Genomic DNA, 22,049 nt, shown 5'->3' with positions numbered 1-22,049 from the left:
AAGTTAATGATGCCCATATTTTAAAACAAACAAACAAACTAATAAATAAAAGTTATTTTATTTATTGAAAACTTTTTACAATTAGTTAATAATTATAATCAATAAAATTATAATTTTTGAATACTTTTTTCCTATTCCCAGGTTGTCTTTAAAGGAACGTGTTATCAGGTTGCGTTAAATATCTAAATGAGGACATGTCATTTTTTAAACACTATAACCTTCTAGTGTTATATTGCTATATATTTTATACTATATATATATATATATATATAGTATTGGCAAACCCATTCTGGACTGCAGAAGAAAAGGACGCAAGAGAAGAAAGTTCTGTGTAACTGAGATGTTTATCTAAAGTCATTTTTGCTTATTAGTTTGGATGAATTGGATAGTCAAAGGTCAGCAGCAAAGACATTGGTTAGTAAATTGAGATTAATAAGTATATTTGTGTTAGTCAACATATTTAATTATTGCAGGTTTGTGTAATATTCTGAGTTTGTATTTCACTGTTTCTATTCATTTTGAGGAATACCGAATCTGTTTTTGTGCAAGTGAGATGAGTAAACGCATGCTCACATTTAGTCTAAAACTAAAATAACCATCATGTTCACACAGAGCACAATGCCGATTTCTCTCAACATGGGGACAGAAGAGATGTCAGTAAATAAATATAAAAACAAAGTAACTTGCGTTACTTATTTGTTGTAATTTAAAAGTAATGCATTAAAAATTACTTTTAAAAAAGTAATCTGATTACATACTTGTAATGTGAACACTCATTAATTATATTTACTATTGACAATATCGTTTAGGGCCCAATTCTCACTATTAAACCAATTGCTAATTAGCATTCATATTAGGATATTGGCTGTTTATTAGTACTTATAAAGCACATGTTAATGCCTTATTCTGCATGACCTTATTCTACATCCCTTAATACTACACAATACCTAAACTTAACAACTGTACTAACTATAAATAAAGCAGTAATTGGAGTGTACTATTGAGGCAAAAGTCATAGTTAATAGTAAATAGTCAGAATTGGACCGTATTCTGATGTGTGACCAATAATACATAGGCCTATAGATAAAATAAAAAGGACATGCATAGACCTGTTTTGATTTTAAATAAAGCCTATTCTAAGCCTACTCTTTTCTATATAAGCCTCTTTATGTTTCCATTTGAGGACGTCCCAAAAGGGGGGTTTTAGTCAGTTTCATGTAACACCTGGGGACATTTTTCAGCAATTTTCTTCCCCAAGAATAGTTAAACATGCACACTCACGCGCACTCTTCACTCAAGAGGAGCAGCAGATCAGAAGTGTTTGCTTGTCAGTTTAGCACCATTATGGAGGGTGTGGGTTTAGCTGCTGTCAGGTGTATGTCACCATCACTCATGCTCTGAGATTAGCCTTCTAGAAAACGTCAAGTAAAACTATTCAGCGGTGCAAAGACGCTAACATTACTCGACTTTCAGTCTAGTCTCCTAGTATTGACCGCCACCTAGTGGTTGAAAAACGCAGGGACATTGATTCACCGCCAAACCGTGAAAAAAGTTGAAAAGTACATTTATAAGTTTAAAACAATTGTCAATAAACAATAAATGCAAAACTATGGTCTCGCTCTGTGTTTGCGTTTAAACTTATTATAACTTGGTTATTATTATATAATAATTTAATATATTATTATTATAACTTGTGCGTTTTTTCCAGAATGGCTATATACAGCTAAGTAAAATTATGCTGCATTATTTTCCTGTTTAACACTGTAAAGCTGCTTTGAAACAATCTGCATTGTTAAAAGCGCTATATAAATAAAGTTGACTGAAGTCCATGATGTGACTAGATTCTTCTTCAAGAAATAATAGGCTACTTTAATACTTAAAACACAAAACTGAGTGTGTCTTTATTGCAATTCCAGGGGAAAAGATCAAACCCTGAACAAGACGGCATCCAATACAATAATATTCAAACCCATTTCAGAGAGAAGCAGTGAAAGAGAACAGCCTCCATTAAACCCAACTTCCGCTATAGGCTCTTAAAAATGCGAAGTCTTCACTGTTTTCAACAGAGAGTGAAAGTGTTAATAAGAAAAAGAAAAAGAAAAATCACACTCTGACAAGTTTTAACATGCAGAATCTGATTAAAACGATATTATTTATCAAATATATATGACTTTTTGGTAACACTTTTTGTAAGGTTTCATTTGTTAACTATTAGTTAACATGAACAATACTTTTACAGCATTTATTAATCATAGCCTATGGTGATTTCAATATTTAGCTTACGCATTCAACTTACACATTTTTTGTAATCCAAAGCTGTATTTGTTAACGTACTATGAATTTACATGAACAAATAGATTTTTCTAATGTTAACCAAGATTAATAAATCCTATATATATTAATAATATATAATTCATTAATTAATAAACATACAGTTAATAAATAATTAGTTAATAAATGGGACCTTATTGTAAAGTGTTACTGATTTCCACCCTCAAATTTAATAATTTAGACCCTTTGCAGATGTTTTTAAAATATGCAACCACAATATAATTAGATTTTTTTTTTTTTTAATACACTCCCTATGTATTTAAATCCATTAAACTGCAACTGTCCTTCAGGCAACACCACATGAAGTACTCAAACCAAAATAGTGAAAGTTCATAAAACACCATAAAATGTTACTTCTGATCCACTTCAAAACTCCTCCGATAGACAAAGTTTCAAACATAGGGCAACAAACATCCCGCTAAAAATGAGCTGTACACTCGGTCTAAACATCAGCTTATAACCACACATCACATTAGCTCTGGAACTGGTGTTGGAAGATGTTATCTGCTTTACATTAACAGACATTATTGATATTAAATAACTTACAATATCGAAATACATACAAAAATGTAAATTCCATCATACAACAGTCAAGAAACAAAACACGCCCCACGAAAAAGCCCATTTCTAAGGATATAACAGAACATGCGATCCTCACCCTTTACAAAGGTTTTATCAAATAATAATAATATAATAATCAAACGAGAAATGTCTCTGATAGTTTCTCTGAAAACAAATGCAGCAACTCAAAATTAGAAAGACAGGGCTAACAATTACATTGAATACTGGTGTGAATATTTAATGTACAAAGAATAAAGTATATTAGCAAGTATTGTGGGGCAAGAACATTGGATATTTGGAAAAAATAGAACAAGTATAAAAATATTATATATTGTATGTCTACAACTATTTGGTCATTTTCAGAAAATCTGTACAAGCAATTCATGAAATTTAAAAGATTGGCTTGAATAATGCGGTTTAGTTGAAAGGGTAAAAGATTAAATACATCCTTTAAATGAATATTCCTTTGAGAGACCTTTTGCATTCTTTCTTTTATATATATATATATATATATATATATATAAAATAACTATAAATCCGAAGAGATTTATTTTTTACCCTCACATTCACACCATTAAAAGTGAAAAGAAAGGGAAAAAACACAATGATAATAGATTACAAATTAAAACAGTGGCACAGTCAAAACATTAGCAGTTACTCATTCTTGTGACCATGCAGAACATCGGAGACCAGGGCGTAGGTTGGCTTGTTTGTGTTAGCGTGTGCAGTCTGACGGAGGAGTTCAGCAGACGCAGAGAGTTGCTTTGCGGTGCTGTAGTATTGTGACGCTGGGCGTCCGTTTGGGACTCTTGCCGGTGTTGCGCTTGGGTACGGAGCGTTCCCCAGTCCTCCGGCGGGAGCTGCTCGGGGTGAGGGGGCTGCGTCTGGGCCTCTTCCCCACCGGACTTGACACATCTGGTGAGGACAGGGGCATCGCTGGGGTCCGGTTGCCCTCAATGGGGCACACAGTCAAGGCAGCTTTGTCCGTGAACTCAATGTAAGGGAGGTTTTCCTCTAACGGAGGTTCTGCGCTGAGACTCACTCCTGACAGACCGTTCCTCCTCTCCAGCGCCGGTAAAGACTCACTGCTGGCTGAGGACAGGTCTGGATCCGGGGTCTGTAAAGGGTCAAAGATTTGGTCATTTTGTGTTTTACCCATTTCTGATTCTAGAATTAGCATTTTATTATATGATGCAGTGCCGCCTGAGGGATCTGAGATCACGGTTGTTCAGCTTAGGCTTGCGCCCTTGTCCTTTACGCACTGAAATTCCTCCAGATTCCTTGAATCTTTTAATTATGTTATGCACTGTTGAATGTGAAATATCCAAATCTCTTTCTTTGAGGAACATTGTTTTTAAACATTTCAATCATTTTCTCACGTATTTGTTGGCAAACTGGCGATCCTCGGCCCATCTTTGCTCCTAAAGGATTAGACCTTTCTTGGATGCTGCTTTTGTACCAAATCATAATTACAATCACCTGTTGACATCACCTGTTTCAAATCACATCATTATTTAACCATTTTACCTCATTACTAGCCCTAAATTGCTCCTGTCCCAACTTTTTTTTAAATGTGTTGCAGGTCTGAATGACAGGAAAGGATGCATATTTACAAATGACATGAAGTTGACCAGACAAAACATGAAATATTTTGTGTTCATATTGTCTGCAATGAAATACAAGTCAAAGTAAATTTAGAAATCACTTCTTTTTTTTTTTTTTTTTTTGCGTTTTCCATACTGTCCCAACTTTTTTTGATTTGGGGTTGTATACAAATTACAGGTGTTGGGAAGGCTACTTTTAAAATGTAGCTTGCCGAGCTAGTAGTAAAAGCAGGCAAAGTCCTTTTGAGAAAGTTGACAGCTAGGATAGCTCACCCAAAAATAAGAATTCTGTCATTTACTCGCCCTCATGTTGTTCCAAACCTGTATGAATTTCTTTTTCTGCTAAACACAAAAGAAGATCATTTGAAGAAAGTTGATGGGATCTCATTGATTTCCATACTATGGAAGTCCATGGGGCCCATCAATGGGTTGGTTACCAACATTCTTCAAAACATCATCTTGTGTGTTCAACAGAAGAAGAAATTCATTAAAAAACTACAATGAATCTATTCATGAGGATTATTTATATTATAAGATTTATTCTATTAAAAAAAAAACATAAAAGAACAACAGAGCAGCATTTACTTGGCATAAAAACAATAAAGACCTAAATTAGAGAATAAATCAAATTAAGTGTAATATTGCGGAAATATATAATAATATTGTGATGTGAACTATTACTACAGTTTTCGATTTTAATATAATTTCATATGCGATTTATTCCTGTGATGGAAAAGCTGAATTGTCAGCATCACTACTCTGGTTTTCAGTGTCACATGATCCTTCAGAAATCATTCTAATATGCTGATTTGGTGCTCAAGAAACATTTCTTATCAATATTGAAAACAGTAGTACTGCTTAATATTTTTGTGGGAAGTGTGATAAAAACATTTTCCAGATTCTTTGATGAATGGAAAGTTGAAAACAACAATTCTATTAATTTGCAATAGAATGTTTTGGTAACAACGTTAAAAGTCTTGAACTGTCATTTTTTAACAATTTAATGCATCAGATAAATTTTAATGATCTGAGCGCATGGCGCAGGCGTGTCCGAATCCACTTTTGCTAGTTTAACGATGGAAAAAAAAACGGTGTGCGTGCCAGGCGCATGGTCCAAAAGGGTTGTACCTAGTCTCTTAATGAGTCATGGATGTGTTTTAAGCATAACGTGCAATAAACCAATCAGAGTCTCATCTGTCATCTCCCATTCCCTTTAAAAGCCAGTTTGCTCTTGCACCATGGCGGATTCGCTATTTACATGGCGGAATTTGCGAGCGGAAAGACTGAACGCTTCTCCCGAGAGGAATCCTTTTATTTTTAATATTTGGCATGTTTGTGTGCTGCTGCACGTTCTTGTGCGTGTAATAAGCAAAGTGTACGCGTGTTGTGCACCCGCCTATAGATGCATATTACTAACATGTCCTTTAAATAACAAAAAACAAATACTGCGCTATTGACCAGGTTTCAGTTGGTCAATGGCCGTCTATTTCAGTTTCCTCAAAATGGCAATGCACCAACAATGCGCCTGAACACATCTCTTTTTCAGACCAGCACGCCCATGGGTGCACAAATGGCCACAAGTGCATTTGCTATTTAAATAACGTGGCGCAGGACGTGAAAATGATAACTGCGTCGGGCTAAAACTAGCAAAAGACACTTGCGTTGCACCTGGCATCCCATTGCGCCAGGTGAATGATGGGGCCCATTATTCTACTCGATCTTCAACCATCAAACATTAAAGAGGAAATGGAAAAGTTTAAAAGTATTAATTGCTACAACAAACCATGAATAACCCCAAAAGCTTGATTATTTCCACAGCAATATTACAAACACATTAAATATCATTGTAGATCTTTATTATGTAACGTGTTGCTTTAAGCAAAAAAGTTCATTAACGGGAACATTGAGTTCTAATATTTCAAAGTTATTTCTGTCGTTCAATAAATACTGTATTTACCTGCTTTAGAAACATTCCAGTAAACACTGCTAATATTAATAGAAGTGAAAAGGGAAGACAATTACACTTTAAAGCATCCGTGTGAAAACAAACTTGGAAAGAGTCATAAGGATTTGGGGCATGAAGGAAATTTTACAGTTAGTTTAGTCAAACGGACAGATAAGGATTATTTGTAGCACAACCTTATGATTAGAAATGATTTTTTTTCAGTCTTTTTGAGTGGAACTTTTCTCAAACTGGAAGTGCCACAATAATCTAAATCGCAGTAGGCTAGTTAGGAAAAGGTGGATTTCAGAGATTTTATTTATTTAGATTAATTTTGCAATCCTCTAATGGTTAAAGTTAATATTTATAATAATTTAACACTGTTAAATGTAATATTTAGCAAGTCTCCAAATTTATATACATTTTCCATACTGTACATGTTTTAAGCCTAGAATCGTGCAGCATTTGAAACTATTTATTTTTAGTTTTGGTGTTACATTTATTTAGATAAAATAGTACATTTTAATATCAGTAATACCATGACAATAATTATCAGTTTATCATTATTGGCCAAATTTTAATATCGAATCACTAAATAAAAATTAAATTAAAAAAAATGTAATACAAATCCCAAAGGAAGTACCAGAAATGGAAAAGATTCCAACTACAAACAAATGGCGACAACTCTAAGAGACAAAATACAAATAAAGTGAGTCTAAAGTCTGGTCTTCATCACAACTTTACGACAGGGGATCCGCATCACGGCTGCTCTTTTGCATTCTCTTGCCCTGTTCTGTATTTTTCATTTCCCCTCTATCAAAATCATAACAGCACCAGAAGAGCAAACAGGAAAAACGATCAAAGCGGCCTCCCTAAACCTCAAATCCACTCCACTTAAAAGGATTAAAAACACAAACATCTGTCCACTCTCCAGCTCTCTGAGCCAAAGCAAAACAGCCAAGAGCAGCTGGAGGAGCCGTGCTTCAAACACACTGGGGCCAAACAAACACGGAGACATGGCTTCCATCGGAACTGCTCTGACAATGGAGGCCTCGATCGGGAAAGGGGGAGACGGAGAGAGAGAGAGAGAGAGAGAGAGAGAGAGAGAGAGAGAGAGAGAGAGAGAGAGAAAGTGACAGAGAAAAGCAGGCAGGACTGATGAGCAGTGTGCCAGAGTCTCTTTTGGTGGGCATGGAGCCAAAGTGTGGCTAACATGAGCAGGAACTCTGTAAAAAGTCTTATCTGAAAACTTCTGATTAGTTGTGAGCCTGGACAGTGTACAGAAATCTCTTGAAGTTCAAGCGTATCATGAACTCTTGTTTTTGTCTGCTTGAAGTTGCAGACAAGTGTTGTGAAAAGCACTGGCACTTTGGTACCAAGTCAATACTGGAATTGTTCAAATGTGACAATACCAGACTCGAGATACAGATAGTATTGACAGGTGCACTGCCCACTGTTGCACTCTGAAGACCGTCAAAAATGTCTATTTAGAATTTTTTTTCCAGCCAATCTCAGGTCCTGTTTACACATGGTATTCAGATGATGCCAAATACAAGTGTAAACAGGGTCTAAAACATTTTGAGCTTGTCCACTTGCGACCACTTCAAGAGGTAGTCAAAAACACATTCGACCGGATTGCTTTTGTAGAGTTTTCAAACTGCCGCAAAAGACCGCCTACTCTCTGCCTACTGACCTAATGCATAAACATTATGGGAAATGCACTAGTAGCCAGACGGGATTTACACTGTGTCGCCTGGAGACCCAAGTTTGGTTTGAAGACGGAAAACGTACGAAGCACAATGTTCTTTCAGCATTATTTCTAACACGCACGGAGTGGTCTTACGGCTGTCAGAGCAGAAACAAAAGCTGCTGCTCTCTATATGTTTTTCTGTTTTCTTCTGTGGTGTTCATATGTAAATTGGGTGAGCTTATTTCGTCCATTAGATCGGAATATCTGAAAAAGTCCATACATTTACCCGCCCATAGACCCTCTCCTCGAAGAAATCAGGACAGAAGTGGTTGAAAGTGGGCAAAAGAGACAGATTAAAACATTTGGTATGTCTCTGCCTCGTCTACTTGTGATCCGATCGACCAAAATATACCCCGTGTAAACAGGGCCACAGACATGCCTGCTGAGATCATAAGTGCAATGGCCAATCAGAGGCATTTAGTACAGCTCAATACTGAATTCTGCATGCTTGCAAATCTTATCATTATAACCAACAAAGTGTAGAGACAATGTAAATAAGAGATGCAGCTTCTTTGATTTTTAACATGAATTCAAATTTCGCAAGAGTGCAGAACTCTGTGAGCTTGAGCTGAAATGAAGTGATTGACAGCTTCGATGATTGTACTCGACCGCTCTTTTTTGCTTTCTGTATACAAGTTGAATAAAATTAATACATTTTTCGTGTTGCTAAGATGCCCACATAAACATGTGTTTAAAAATAAATGTAAAAACAAAATTATCTCTATAAATTATTGATATAGAAATGTATATTGATATTGGTGGGGCAAATTTTTTTTTAAATAAAATAAAACCAAATAGATCGGTGCTGAATATATGTTTAGTAGCTTTAATAAGCCTAAAACGCTCTTTGCTCTATTACTTCGGTTTTTGTTCCTCTGACTTTTTACTTTAGTTTTTAAAGCAATGATTACTTAATTTAATAAATATTAAAACATTTTTGAAAGCTATATGGCAATGGTACCTTATAGTTTTATATTTACTTGGGCATACATTTTCATTTAATCTATTTATTTTAAATATGTTGTATATACTAATAGTAAAATAAAACAGTTATGTAGTCAAAGAGAGTGTATTGCAATAGTTTTTGCTATAGTATTGAAATTAGTACAAAACACTAAATACAAAAGAGAAATGTTACTGGTAACTGGAAAGGGGAGTAAAACCAATGATTATCTTTTTAAATTAAAGGCAGTTGGACACGACAGTGGACTCACAACTCACCAGAGAACCTGTGGTCCATGGACATTGACATGTGGCCAGGAATTGGGTCTTCAGACATTTATATGTGCAAAGCCTGTGAAAGCTTTATCTTCTATACCAGTGCTTCTCAAACCTGTCCTGGTCCTGTTTTTTTTCACAAAATGGGCCACAAGAAAAATATTAAGAATATAAATTAAAACAGTTATAGGCTACCTCATCAGCATATGTTAAAGTAGATTTATCTCTCGCTGTCTCTGTGAGAAGATGCGCCGAAAGTGAAAGCAAGTGAATTAATGAACAAGTAGCTAAATGAATAAAAGAGGCACTGGATAGGCTACACGGTGGTTTGAAAGACTTAAGACCTATTTGCACGGGATTAGAATTATCTGGGGACCTCTGGTGATTTGTAATAATTGCAGAGAATGTCTGTGATCTTAATCCCGTGCGAATCGGCCATGTCTGTATTATGTAAAGTAAAAATTCCCCCGCAAATTACCTACCATATTTCGCCAAACATGAGGGCCTGTGATAATATTAGTCCCGTGCGAATCGGCATCTCTGTGATTTGGCCGGGATTAGGCGGATCGTATATAATAATTTGTGCAAGGTTTTTGTTTCCTGTGCGCATTCTTATCTTTATCTTTCACGAAGAATGGAGCTAGGCTGCATAAAATGCGCACCGCTATGAATTCCGTGCGGCCGCGCGGATTATACTTTCACTTGAATGAGCACCAATTTGGGAGTAAATTGCTTGAATGGTATTCAGTTTCATCGGGCAGCGACGATATGTTGTATATACTAATAGTAAAATAAAACAGTTATGTAGTCAAAGAGAGTGTATTGCAATAGTTTTTGCTATAGTATTGAAATTAGTACAAAACACTAAATAACGTTGTTTAATAATATGTTTAATAACGTATGTTTAATATTATTCTTAATGAAAAACACAAAAACAGAACAGTACAATGACAAACTCGCTTAAATGGACACTTTTACATTTAGGTTTTTAAACTGAATCTTCCGCCGTGTATTGCTATTATAGTTCAGTTTTTAATTGTAGCGTCTGTTCTCTAACTGAACAAAATTATTTGTATTACTATAAAACAATCAAAATGATATCGATACGACTGTTTATAATTTCATACAGCTATATCTAAAACGAAAAAACATTTACAAGTCTTGGCATCATATCCGGGAGATAAGTCAGTAAATTCGAGTAAAATCACAGTCTTGCTTATCCCGTGCGAATGTGCCACGCAAAATTCAGATGTGGGGGAGTAATTTCTAAATCAAACGAGGTCCCCATATAATACTAATCCCGTGCGAATAGGGCTTTAGATTATCCATTTTACAACTCGAATGGGTGGCATGATGCAACAGTTTGACAAATTGCTTCTATTTGATAATTGCAGACAGAAAATAAAGATCTCCCTCTTTTCGTTTTCTTTCTTGCTGCATTAAAGATTAAATGGTTCAACCTCTGCTTTCGCGCAGGCACAGTGATGAGAAATAGGGCAATCAGTTCGTAGCTCTGCTTCAGCTGTACGATACCCTCACGATAGGCGACCAGAATTTCTGACATGCCAGAAATTCATCCGACCATCCGATTGCCGATCGGGAGAGGTTTGTCGCCTCTCGTTTCCCTCTGTGCACTGCATGAACACCTCACGATAAACGACGCACGATAAAACTGAAAATCTGCCCGAGCCAAAAAAAGAGTTCGAAATCGCACAGTGTATGCCCAGCTTAATACTGGGTCCCCAGGACAGGTTTGAGAAGCAGTGCTAGACAACACTTTAAATACAATATAGGTAGATATAAATCCGGATGATCACTTATATCATTGTTATATATCAGGAGTGTCCAATCCTGTTCCAAACACTGTCCTGCAGAGTTTAGGCATTAGAAAGGCATTATAGACATAACATGATTTTCCGTAAATCTGCTTGGAAACAATATGTATCATGAAGAGCTACACAAATAAATTGGACTTGACGCTTGGTCACACTTAGATATTATGGTAAACTTTGAAAGGTTATCTGGATAGCTGTCAGCTGTTACCGTCAGACAGACGATAGCCCCTATATCGTTATCTAAACTTGCATTGTAAGGGAAAAGGTCAATCACACAGCTCTTTCCCATTTTAGATGCGTTTTGTGTGTTATTCGCTGCATTCACGCTGAACACCAACACTGCCACTCAGTCTGTGTAACTGCAGCGACTCCTGCCTACTGTGACGTCATGTGTCATTACATGTGACATCAGGGTGTCATTTTTGCGCTACCGGTGGCACCAAGCAGAATAGAAAAAATTAATTTTAGGATTTTGTTTCCTGAAAACACCCTCAGCCTGCCATTGCTTTTCAAAGTGTGGTTTTAAGCATCTCTTGCTGACTTTACCTTGATGAGTGGTGTGTTGGAGCGGGACCCTATAGCTGGGTCACAGTGCGGGCCCTCTGCTAGGCTGAGTATGACCTCGTCTCTGTGCATAGGAAGGTGGGGTTTGCCAGGCTCAGGAAGGGCGATAACTATAACGCTGGTGTTGTCTGCACGGAGCATCCGCTGACGCCATCGCATCAACGCATGGCAGCCTAACCGACGTGCAACCGACATCCCGAAGGGTGCCTGTAGGATGTAAAACACACAGTCTTTAAGGCCTGTTCACACCAAGAATGATGACCATAATGATAACTACATTATAAGGATAAGTTACGCTCTGTTTATTGTAAGCACACGCTGCAGGTTTGTCGTCTGCTGCTTTCAAGGGTCATTAAACTCCAAAACACATTTTTTGTGAACAGATATGTACAGGCTGCACATCACTGAAAACACTAAAAGCACTCATAAATTTTACAAACACGTGGAAAAAAAGTGGAGCAATTTCATTCTTCTGGGTTGAATAGCAAAGTTGAAACAACGTCACGGAATGGGAGGTAGAAGCGCGCCTTCGGAGTGTGTGACAGATCTGGTTCGGAGCGCTTCTCTGCATTTATTCATGAGTATGAACTCTTTTAACCCAATCACTGCGCTGTTATCAAGTATGAGATCGCATTACAGCGGAAAATTCAAACAACATGAGTAGGAGCGCGCATAAGAACTGTTCGGGCGCAAAACGCCACGATGAGTTTAATGCTCACCACGTGGATCATATAGATCAGATACAGACCAGAAACAAAACAGTTTCAAGTTTTTTATGGACATATTTCATATACTCTAGTGATCTAAACATGGACCAGCACAGTGTATGCGCACATATTTAATCACGTCTTCAAATGAAATATGTGCAAATAAGGACACTGCACATACAGCTGATCATGAACGCGATGACACGATGGATTATTCTGATACACAGAAGACAATGATGTAGACCGAAATTTCAAAGAAGAATGGGCAAAAAAGTAATTATGCCTTTATTCTTTCTGGGTTAAACTGACGTGTTCGTAAATGTATTGAAAATATTATTAGAGCTTTTAAATGTTCTTCCGCGCTTCTCTCTTGTATTTGGCAGTTTAATGTTATATAGGGTTATTTTTTAAACGCATCAAGGTGCCCTCAACTCCGTGGTCATATTTTAATATTATGTGTCTGTGTTGCAGGTCTGTTTTATTTGTTGTTGTCTCCCCTCTTCCCCCCTCTACACTCCCACTTTTCCACAGCTTTAAACTCCCATTTCTAGAGACTTTTTCCAACTCTGAGGTGAGATCGACCAGGCGAAAACAGGGGGGTTTCATGACACTTTAAAAGCTTGAGCTCTTTAAAGCAGGATGGATTGGAGGTCAATATTTTTACCGTCCATCAGCTGGAAAAAAATCATTCTAAAAGGCCCCATTTACACTGCATGGTTCAAGTGACCCAATTCTGATTTTTCCCTCTCATGTGGCACAGATCGGATATTACATGTTTACGTGTAAGCAGGAAAAAAACGCATGAATTCCGATATCCTCAAATCCTCAGGCCTTATATGTGGTAATAAATCCGATATAATTCGGATATGTGCATTTGCATCTGCCATGTAATCGGATATTCCCCAGTAAATGCGAGTCATACGTCATTGAAAAAGGGACGGAGGCGAATGACTTCAACTCAGGTGGACACTAATTGCGATCAAGGGCTCTCCTCCAGTGTTAATTTCGTTGACGAATAATTTGTGTCATAATTTTCGTCAACAACCTTTTTTCACTGACGAAAATGAGCCGATAACTAAATAAAAACTAGTGTTGGATGACAAAAACTATGACAAAAATCAACTGTCATTTTCGTCAACAAATAAAAACTAGACGAAAGTGTTTTTTAGGGAGGGACGATTAGGGAAGATATCCAGTCAGAACTGATATATCCTGTGTAACAGATGCACACATTTGATTTGAACGTGCTGATCTAACCACTGGAAAACACGGCGCTGTTGCACGCTCTACAGGCTCACCCCCAATACAGTGCTCCAAAGCGGCTCACAATCAATGGATAGCGCACATTTATGCCAGGCAATTGTTTATGAACTAATGCTGATGAATAATGACAATTACTTTACGATGTTTATATAGTAATATGTTTAAGACGGTTGTAACAATGCATATTTTATCTCCTCATCTGAACTTGAATAAGCAGCTGCAACTGCAACAGAGGTGCAGACATTTCAAAATAAGAGTCCCGCTGTATTTCGAGCTTGTTTATAATTACAAGTCACGCATTATATATTCGTTTTTGGTTACACAATAAACTGTATTTAGTTTCATTCCCATTTAATTCATAGTCTGGAGGAAAGACCAGTATTTGACACATATTCAATAAAGTATCAGGGTTATAATAGTTAACTAAAACCATTAAAAAAATCTTCAATACTTGAAATTAAATAAATAAAAAAAATAAACAAACTTATTTGAAGCTTTAGCTTAACCTGATATGGCCTACTGACTAAAACAAAAATACAAAGTTATAAAAACTATATAACTGTTTTTAAAAAACAAACAAAAAAGTGAATTGAGCCCTTTCGTGTATTTAAAACAAAACAAAAACAAAATGATGTCAAAATGTCAGTTCAAGTGACCATCGGTTATGTAATGCTTAAATGCTTAATGTATTACAATTTAACTAAACTCATTAGATTTTAGGAGACTAAAAGATTTAGTCGACTAAAACTAAAAACAATTCAGGTGACTAACATATGACTAAAACTAAATGGCATTTTAGTCAAAAGACTAGGACTAAAACTAAATCAAAATTTGCTGTCAAAATTAACACTGCTCTCCTCTTTTTTCTCCACCTTACGAGAGCAATGTTTTGCTGACTAATAAACATTGAATAATAATTTCGTCTGCATCCATTCCATATCGTATCGTTTTACTTCCTTTTCCGGGTCAGAACGTCTTGGGCTGTTTCGCCAGTGTATAGTGTAAATACAATTATCGGATACAGGTCGCTTTTAAAAGATGATGTAAGCAGGTCGTCATAAAAAAAACAGGTATAGTCACCAAATCGAAATTGTGAATCAAGACCTGCAGTGTAAATGCGGCCAAAGTGATTCCAACTATGTCTGTTTCTCCGTGCCGTTATCGTTATAGTTGTGGTGTGGACTCAGCTATTCTTTTATATTTAGAGCTAATCTTTATAGTTATCATCCTTGGTGTGAGCAGCCTTTAGAAATGAACACAAACAGCAGTTATAATTAGAATAGTACATCATGTGGTTATAAACAAAAAACATTTTTTTTCATACCACAGCTTCATCATGGCTCTGGCACACAGTCACCGCCTCCTGTGGCGGCACCATGTTCCAAAGGCCGTCACTGCCAACGATGATGTAACGATGCTTTCTTGGGTCAAGGGTCACCACACTGGTGTCAGGCTCGGGAGACACCACAAACTCTCCACTGTAGAAGTCATAACTCCATAGATCACCTGCACAGACAAGTTTACAACATTTGCATACAGTCGCATTTTCCAATAAATATATCCTGGAGATTCTAGAAAAGCTTCAGAAAAAATTTATTCTGAATACTAAATTCTGATATTAAGGGCATCAGCTAAAAACAAATACAGATAAATTCTGGTTAAGGTTAAAGTTAGCCTGACGTCGTCATACTCAGATTCTAGTCAAAATATGAGTCTGATACTGCTCCATTGGGCTGTGATTATGGGGCGTGTTTCAACCGAACCAGGAAAGAAAATGTCTCTGCACCCAATTGGATAGACCTACAACCAATCAGTGCAACGGAGTAAGTGACGTATGTTGAGTGACGCATAGTTGTCAACAGAACTCAACCGCACGCACGCTGGAAGAAGTAGAAGAGGAAGATGAGTGTAAACGATATTTGCCGGTGTTGTAAAAAGACTCATGGAGTACTTACCAACACGATCATCGTTTTTGAGAGAAATAGTAAAGGTGAATAAATATACGAACAAGTGCTCCGTTCAGTAAACGAATTAAACCGAAGCATTCTTTGGTGACGTGGATGATTACGTTACCGTTGATCATCTGTCCATCATCGTATAAAGACAATTTGCTTGGTCCGAACAGCTCTGGTTCGAGCATAGTTGCTCCACAATGGATCAAGTCCAGACCGAACTTCGCGACCTCAAATGTTGTGGACGGGGCTAAGTTCTGCTGGCATCCAGGCTAGGTTAAAGTGATAGTTCACTCAAAAACTAAAATTCTGTCATCATTTACTGACCCTCATTTTGTGCCCAACCTGTATGACACCCTTTCGGTGATCTGCAGCAACTAAGTAACCAGAAGTAATTCATTTCCAATTATAATTGGTAATGTGAGGCGAGATGATGGGACGGCACTTAAAGGATTAGTTCACCCTTTTACATCATTTACTCACTCTCCTATAATTCCATACCCATAAGACCTTTTGTTCATATTCCAAACATAAATGAAGGTATTTATAATGAAACCAGAGATTTTTGTTCCTCCATTGAAAGTCCATTCACCTAAAACTTCTACGCTTTAAAATGTTCACATACATAAAACATCAACATCATAAAATGAATCATGTTTAATCCAAGTCTTCCAAAGAGACAGTTGCTTTATATGATATACAGATTTTACTCACATATAAACACTGATCAACACACATAAATAGAGCACACCAAATATTGTAAATGGTGGCTTGCTGGAAGCATGAGAACCAATGAGGCTTGTTCTCGCAGGTCACGTAAACACGTTCAAGCTTCCACAAGAACCAATGAGGTTTGTTTTTATACGTCGAGCAAGTAGAGTTACCTCTGTAAGTAAAGCCTCTGTTTAGCACATTGGATGTGCTCAATGTTTATGCATTGTTCAAAGTTTATACTTGATAAAAAATTATTTCTCAAGTTGTAAATAGAACAGATTACTGGAGTGTGTTTTAAAAGAAAACACTATTTCCGTCTTTCAACTTTTCACAAAATGTCAGGGTTAATTCTCTGTAATTTACTTAGCCTGGATGCCAGCCGAACTTAGCCCATAACATTTGAGGACGGGAAGCTCGGTCTGGACTTGATCCGATGTGGAGCAACCATGCACAAACCAGAGCTGTTCGGACCAATCAAATTGTCAGGGCGGGCTTTATACGATGATGGACAGATGATCAACAGTAACGTAACATCCACGTCACCAAAGAGCGCTTGGGTTGAATTTGTTTACTAAACAGAGAACCTTTGTTCGTTTATGCATTCACCTTTACTATTTCTCTCAAAAATGATGATTGTGTTGGTAAGCACTCCGTGTATTTTTTTTTTACAACACCGGCAAAGATCGTTTACACTCATCTTCCTCTTCTACTTCTTCCAGCGTGCGTGCGGTTGAGTTCTGTTGACAACTATGCGTTTCTCAACATACGTCACTTACTCCGTTGCTCTGATTGGTTGTAGGTCTATCCAATTGAGGTCTTTCCTGGTTCGGTTGAAACACGCCCCATAATCACAGCCCAATAGAGTGCCGAAGTAACGACGTCACTTTGTAGGCCAAAACGCGGAAGTGAGTTAGCATTTTAGCCCTACCGGTTCCCTCGCCCTAAAGTCTATGGGTTTTTTGAATGGGTTTTTGCTAAATCGCCTGAAATAAGGTCTGTGGTTAACAAAGCCTCTAAATATTTTCACGTTTTGATCTATGACATAAAACACATTAGTTAAAACCTGCTTGTGATTTTTAAAAACTTTATTGTGTCTTAAAAACGATGGTTGCTAACAAGTTGCTAAAAGGGACTACATCCTTTGGCGGGGACTTTAGACGTCATCGTGACAAACAGGCCATCTCTCACTAGCCCGCGTTTCAGCCTTATAAAGCCTTATAAAGGAAGAACTTATGTGGCTTGAATAAATCGCGCTATTCGCGCAAAGTTGGGTGCTTCAACATTTGGAGTTTACTCTCTTCACATGTTCGTCTCGTTGAGAAATGGCTGACATGGGCTGTGTTTACACGTCTTTTTGTGTTAAAATCTACTGTTAATGTGTGACAAAACGTAGTTTTAAGACTTTTTCAGTCGATAATTTAGTTGTTTAAAGCTCAAATCTGTGGTATATTTATAAGAAGAGTGCCTATTTAAACATTTTATCTGGTGTTTTCGGAGTTGTGAGCTCCAGTGAGTCAGCGGCGGTCAGCGCTTGTTTAGCCGGCGAGAGTTGACTTTCCTCGGCCAGTCCTTCTGACGTCTGCCGCTGGCTCTGATGTCTCTGTGGCGTCTCCAGCTATAATTAGTCTTGTGGAGATTTAACGGCCCATATTTGCTCTCATGGATCTATAATTTGTTCCCTGGCAAATCGTTTAGGCTGAGTGCAAAGTGAAGTTTCATTACTTGTTTATTTTTAGGCTATAACTGTACGTTACCGTTGTAAGTTAGCCGACTAGCACTGACTTTGAATGTTTGACTGAATTGTTTGCTTTATTTCATGTGTAGCTTATTATACGTTTTGTATTATTGATCATACATAAACTTGCATTTAACAAAAAGAGACTGGGTTGTGTTTCATGTCATTTAATGTTCTCACAGTGATAATCATATAGTCTGAAAAAACATTAACAAAAGATAAATCTCAGAGAGGCACGCATAAACAAAATTAGTTTCTAACATTTTTGGAAAAAACGAATGGGCAATATTTCTCATGAAAAAGTGGACAAGTGTTCATACACAGCGCAGATCATAATGAGCGAGCGTGCTTTTAAATAAAGTTTGAGGAAGCTTGATGATGACGTTGATCCGCGACCATGGTGTGCTGTAGTCCGTTTATAGCCTACCGTTAGCATTTAGCAGTTAGCATAACTCTTTGTTGAACACAGATCTTATTTTTTGCGATTTTCCAAAAGTCTATGGGGAAAATGAATGGCTTTTTGATCGAGGCCAACGATCATGCGCCGCTAACTTCCGGGTTGGCCTACAAAGTGACGTCATTACTTCGGCACTCTATGGAGCAGTATCAGACTAATATTCTGACTAGAATCTGAGTATGACGACGTCAGGCTAAAATGTACTCGCAATTTCTGAGAGAAAATTGTTTCTACATTATTTTTTTCAGCGTATGTGAATAAAAGCCTAAATTAAATCTGCTGTTCATCACAAAGTGATCGTGTCTCTTCAGAAGACTTAAATTAAACCACTCAAATCATATGAAGTGTGAGTGTTTTGTGGAATCGATTTTCAATGGAGGGACAGAAATCTCTCCAGTATCATTAAAAAATATCTTCATTTGTAGTTTGAATATTATGTGGCTGACCGACATGAGGGTGATGACAGAATTTTCATTTTTGGGTGAACCCTGATGATTTATAGGCACTGAATTTGATTGTAATGGATTTTACAGGGAACATGGTTTGAATAATCCTTGTAAACACTTTTGACTTTTTAATGAGAACTGAAGTCAGTACAAACCACATATTACTCAAAATGTAATATTTTTTTTCTGGCCGTTTACCCAGAGCTCTGGCAACAGCGAGGAATGGGATCTGATCGATCGGGGTGCTCCTTCTGACTGGGCCGTTGTGAGTTAGCCTAGGCCTCTTCCACACCACACGGTTCACGCCAGACTTCTTCACCACACTACACTCACACGCAAAAAAAAAGGAAAAGACTGCATGTTATCCAAGAGACTGCTTCTTATGATGACTAGAAAGTATCAACAAACATCAAGCTCTCACCTTCCTCCCAGTCCCTCAATTCTCTGCTTCTCTTTCGGGAGCTCGGGCTTGTGGTCTTGTGTGACCTCCACAGCTTTGATGACTTTATCAGAGGGATCTTCCCTCACTCCCAGCACGACAGACGAGTCCCCGACATGAGCCACAAACATGCGGTCCCCTCTGATGACCACCACACTGGCTGTAGTGCCCGAGGTACTGGGGAGGCCAGTTAATGTTTTTGGCCATTCAGCTGAAGAACAGACACAGGGTTAAACACAACTGCAGCAAGCCCGTTTCCACCACAGCTTGATTAAAACCCAGTTCTGTAAGTCACAATAATGAGAAACTTTCACATAATAATGACTTAACATCTCATAATACTTTTATCTTTATTTGTATTTAATATTATAGATTACACTTGACTTTAATGTAAACAACCATTTTGCAGAATGTACAACGTTTGCTGTGTTCTTGCATTGACCCGGCTTTGACCAACAGATGTCGCTATTCCCACCTAGACACATGCATACATTTAGAAAAATGTATAAATCAAAAAGTTTATTATTTTTCTTATTCAATACAAAGTCATTATTATGTGATGTTAGGTCGCTATTATTGCCTGAGGAAGGTCTTTTGACCGAAACATTATTCAGCAAGTGATTTTTCTTTGTTTTTGGTTTACGTTGTACATTTGATTGACGCACCTGCTACAGATTCTGATGTGCAAGGTACTAATATATATTTAAGTTTTTAAGTCATCATTATTATGAGAAACTTTCATTATGATACTAAGTAATTGTTTCAAGAAAGTTCCTCATTATTATGAAGTACCAAGTCATTATTACGAGAAAACTTAAGTTTAAAATAAGTTATTATTTATGAGAAAGATTCTTGGGGGGTGGGGGGGGGGGGTAATTCTATAATAATTCTAATCTAATTATTAGAAGATACAATGTCGTTATTACAAGAATTACATTTTTTTTACAATTTTTACAAAGATCTCATTATCAGATGTTTAGTCATTATTATTAGAATATTTCTCATTATTATGAGGTAGGCTATTACAAGATATTAAGCCATTATTATTAGAAGGGTTCTTCTCATTAAAATAACATGTTAATTCATAAAAAATAATATATTTTTTTCCCTAAATAATTTTACTTATTATGAGAGCTTTTCTTATTATTAAATGAGATATTAAATACACAGTTATTGGACAGTTTCTCATTATAATGGTAGTAAATCAGTTTTATGAGTAATTTTCTCAATATAATGAGATACTAAGTCAAAAAGTTTCTAATTATTATGACTAAGAGAATCATATTTTAATCTGTCTACGCTGTGGCGGAAACGGGCTATCGTAGTATAATGTATTTGCTTAATCCCTCTAAAACTGTTTAAAGGTCTGAAACTTTTTTTTTAGATGGACCTGTCAATTTCCGCGCATGCGCACTGCAACCCATCCGTTCGTTTTTTTTTTCGTGTTTTCAGCAGTAACGTTAGCATATAGCGTGGCGCTCAATTTCAAAAAGTGTATAATGCGACAGCTAATTTACACAATCGCAGCCCCAGTTTTTATCTTCATCTGTATTACCATAGAATAATTTAAGAATAACACGTATGTGATTTCAGGCGCTAAAAATTGCCTGGAGTTCTTAAATTACACTGTTGGTCATCATAACATTATAATCGGATCTACTCAGAGTTTTTTTTTTTTTTTAAGCACTAATGTCGAGTGAAATAGTCTTGAATGTACTTACGAAGCTTTTTCCACATTGCATGATGACATGCGATGAAGCCCTTACGGATTGCGGCACAAACTTTCCGGTAATCCTTCGACCAAAAGCCTCGCTGCTTCTTGAGAAAATCCCAGAGGTGATCTCGAGCGAAGAGCGCGGCTTCTCGCCCTCCGTGGCCGTCAAACACGGCGAAGAATGCGACCGATCTCCTGCTGTCCGCTGCCGCCGGTTGAGTCCGCGGCTCCTCTGTACCGTCGCTCTCATCGGTCGACAGTGTGTTTCTCCACGTTACTATGACGGGTAAAGGCTTATTTGTGCAGTCCGGGGGGTCGCTTTCACAGACAGGCTCTTGGTCCGGCTTTGGATCAGTGTGTCCGGCCGCTCGCAGCTCATCGTCGCTGGGTTCCAGCTCCACGATCACCTCAGTTAAATCCTCCATGTATTTCCTTCCTCCTTGTTCGGAGAAGACGCTCACTCGCAGCGATAGGTCTGGATTCATGGCCAAGCGGACAGCCCTTACTGATAGATCGATCTTAAGACTGCACAAACGTGGTTAAAAGATTATGGTTAACCTCAAAAACATTTATTAATATGAGCTCGTCTTTTGTTTATTTTCTAAGCTTCCAGTCCTTCCTGCCTTCACATAGCAATGCAGGCAGAAGCGCCATCTGTTGGACAGGAGGATTGCAGACGGATAATGTTGGAGAATATGGCAAGCCGTTTTAGGATTTAAAACTTTAAAAAGTATCAGATGAATAAGTAATGGTTAAGAGCTAGTATCTAATAATAGGTTCAAGTATCTAAAAAAGAACTGGGGGGGGGGGGTGTTTT

The 22,049-nt window shown here is 37.4% G+C and overlaps 1 protein-coding gene across 1 annotated transcript; it reads right to left on the bottom strand.

Annotated features, from left to right (window-relative positions):
* Positions 1-1,947: 1,947 nt before the first annotated feature.
* Positions 1,948-21,835, bottom strand: ppm1db (protein phosphatase, Mg2+/Mn2+ dependent, 1Db). Its single transcript, XM_079814360.1, has 6 exons — positions 21,240-21,835; positions 19,501-19,729; positions 19,278-19,402; positions 15,100-15,281; positions 11,788-12,012; positions 1,948-4,009 (listed from the first exon to the last, which is right to left on the bottom strand). Exons 1-6 carry the CDS (start codon positions 21,715-21,717, stop codon positions 3,635-3,637), a joined length of 1,614 nt encoding a protein of 537 aa, XP_079670486.1. The 5' UTR covers positions 21,718-21,835; the 3' UTR covers positions 1,948-3,634.
* Positions 21,836-22,049: the final 214 nt, after the last annotated feature.

This window comes from Gobio gobio (genome assembly GCF_949357685.1).
Source record: "Gobio gobio genome assembly, chromosome: 4".
Taxonomy (NCBI): Eukaryota; Metazoa; Chordata; class Actinopteri; order Cypriniformes; family Gobionidae; genus Gobio; species Gobio gobio.
This window is presented reverse-complemented; position numbering and strand designations above follow the sequence as displayed.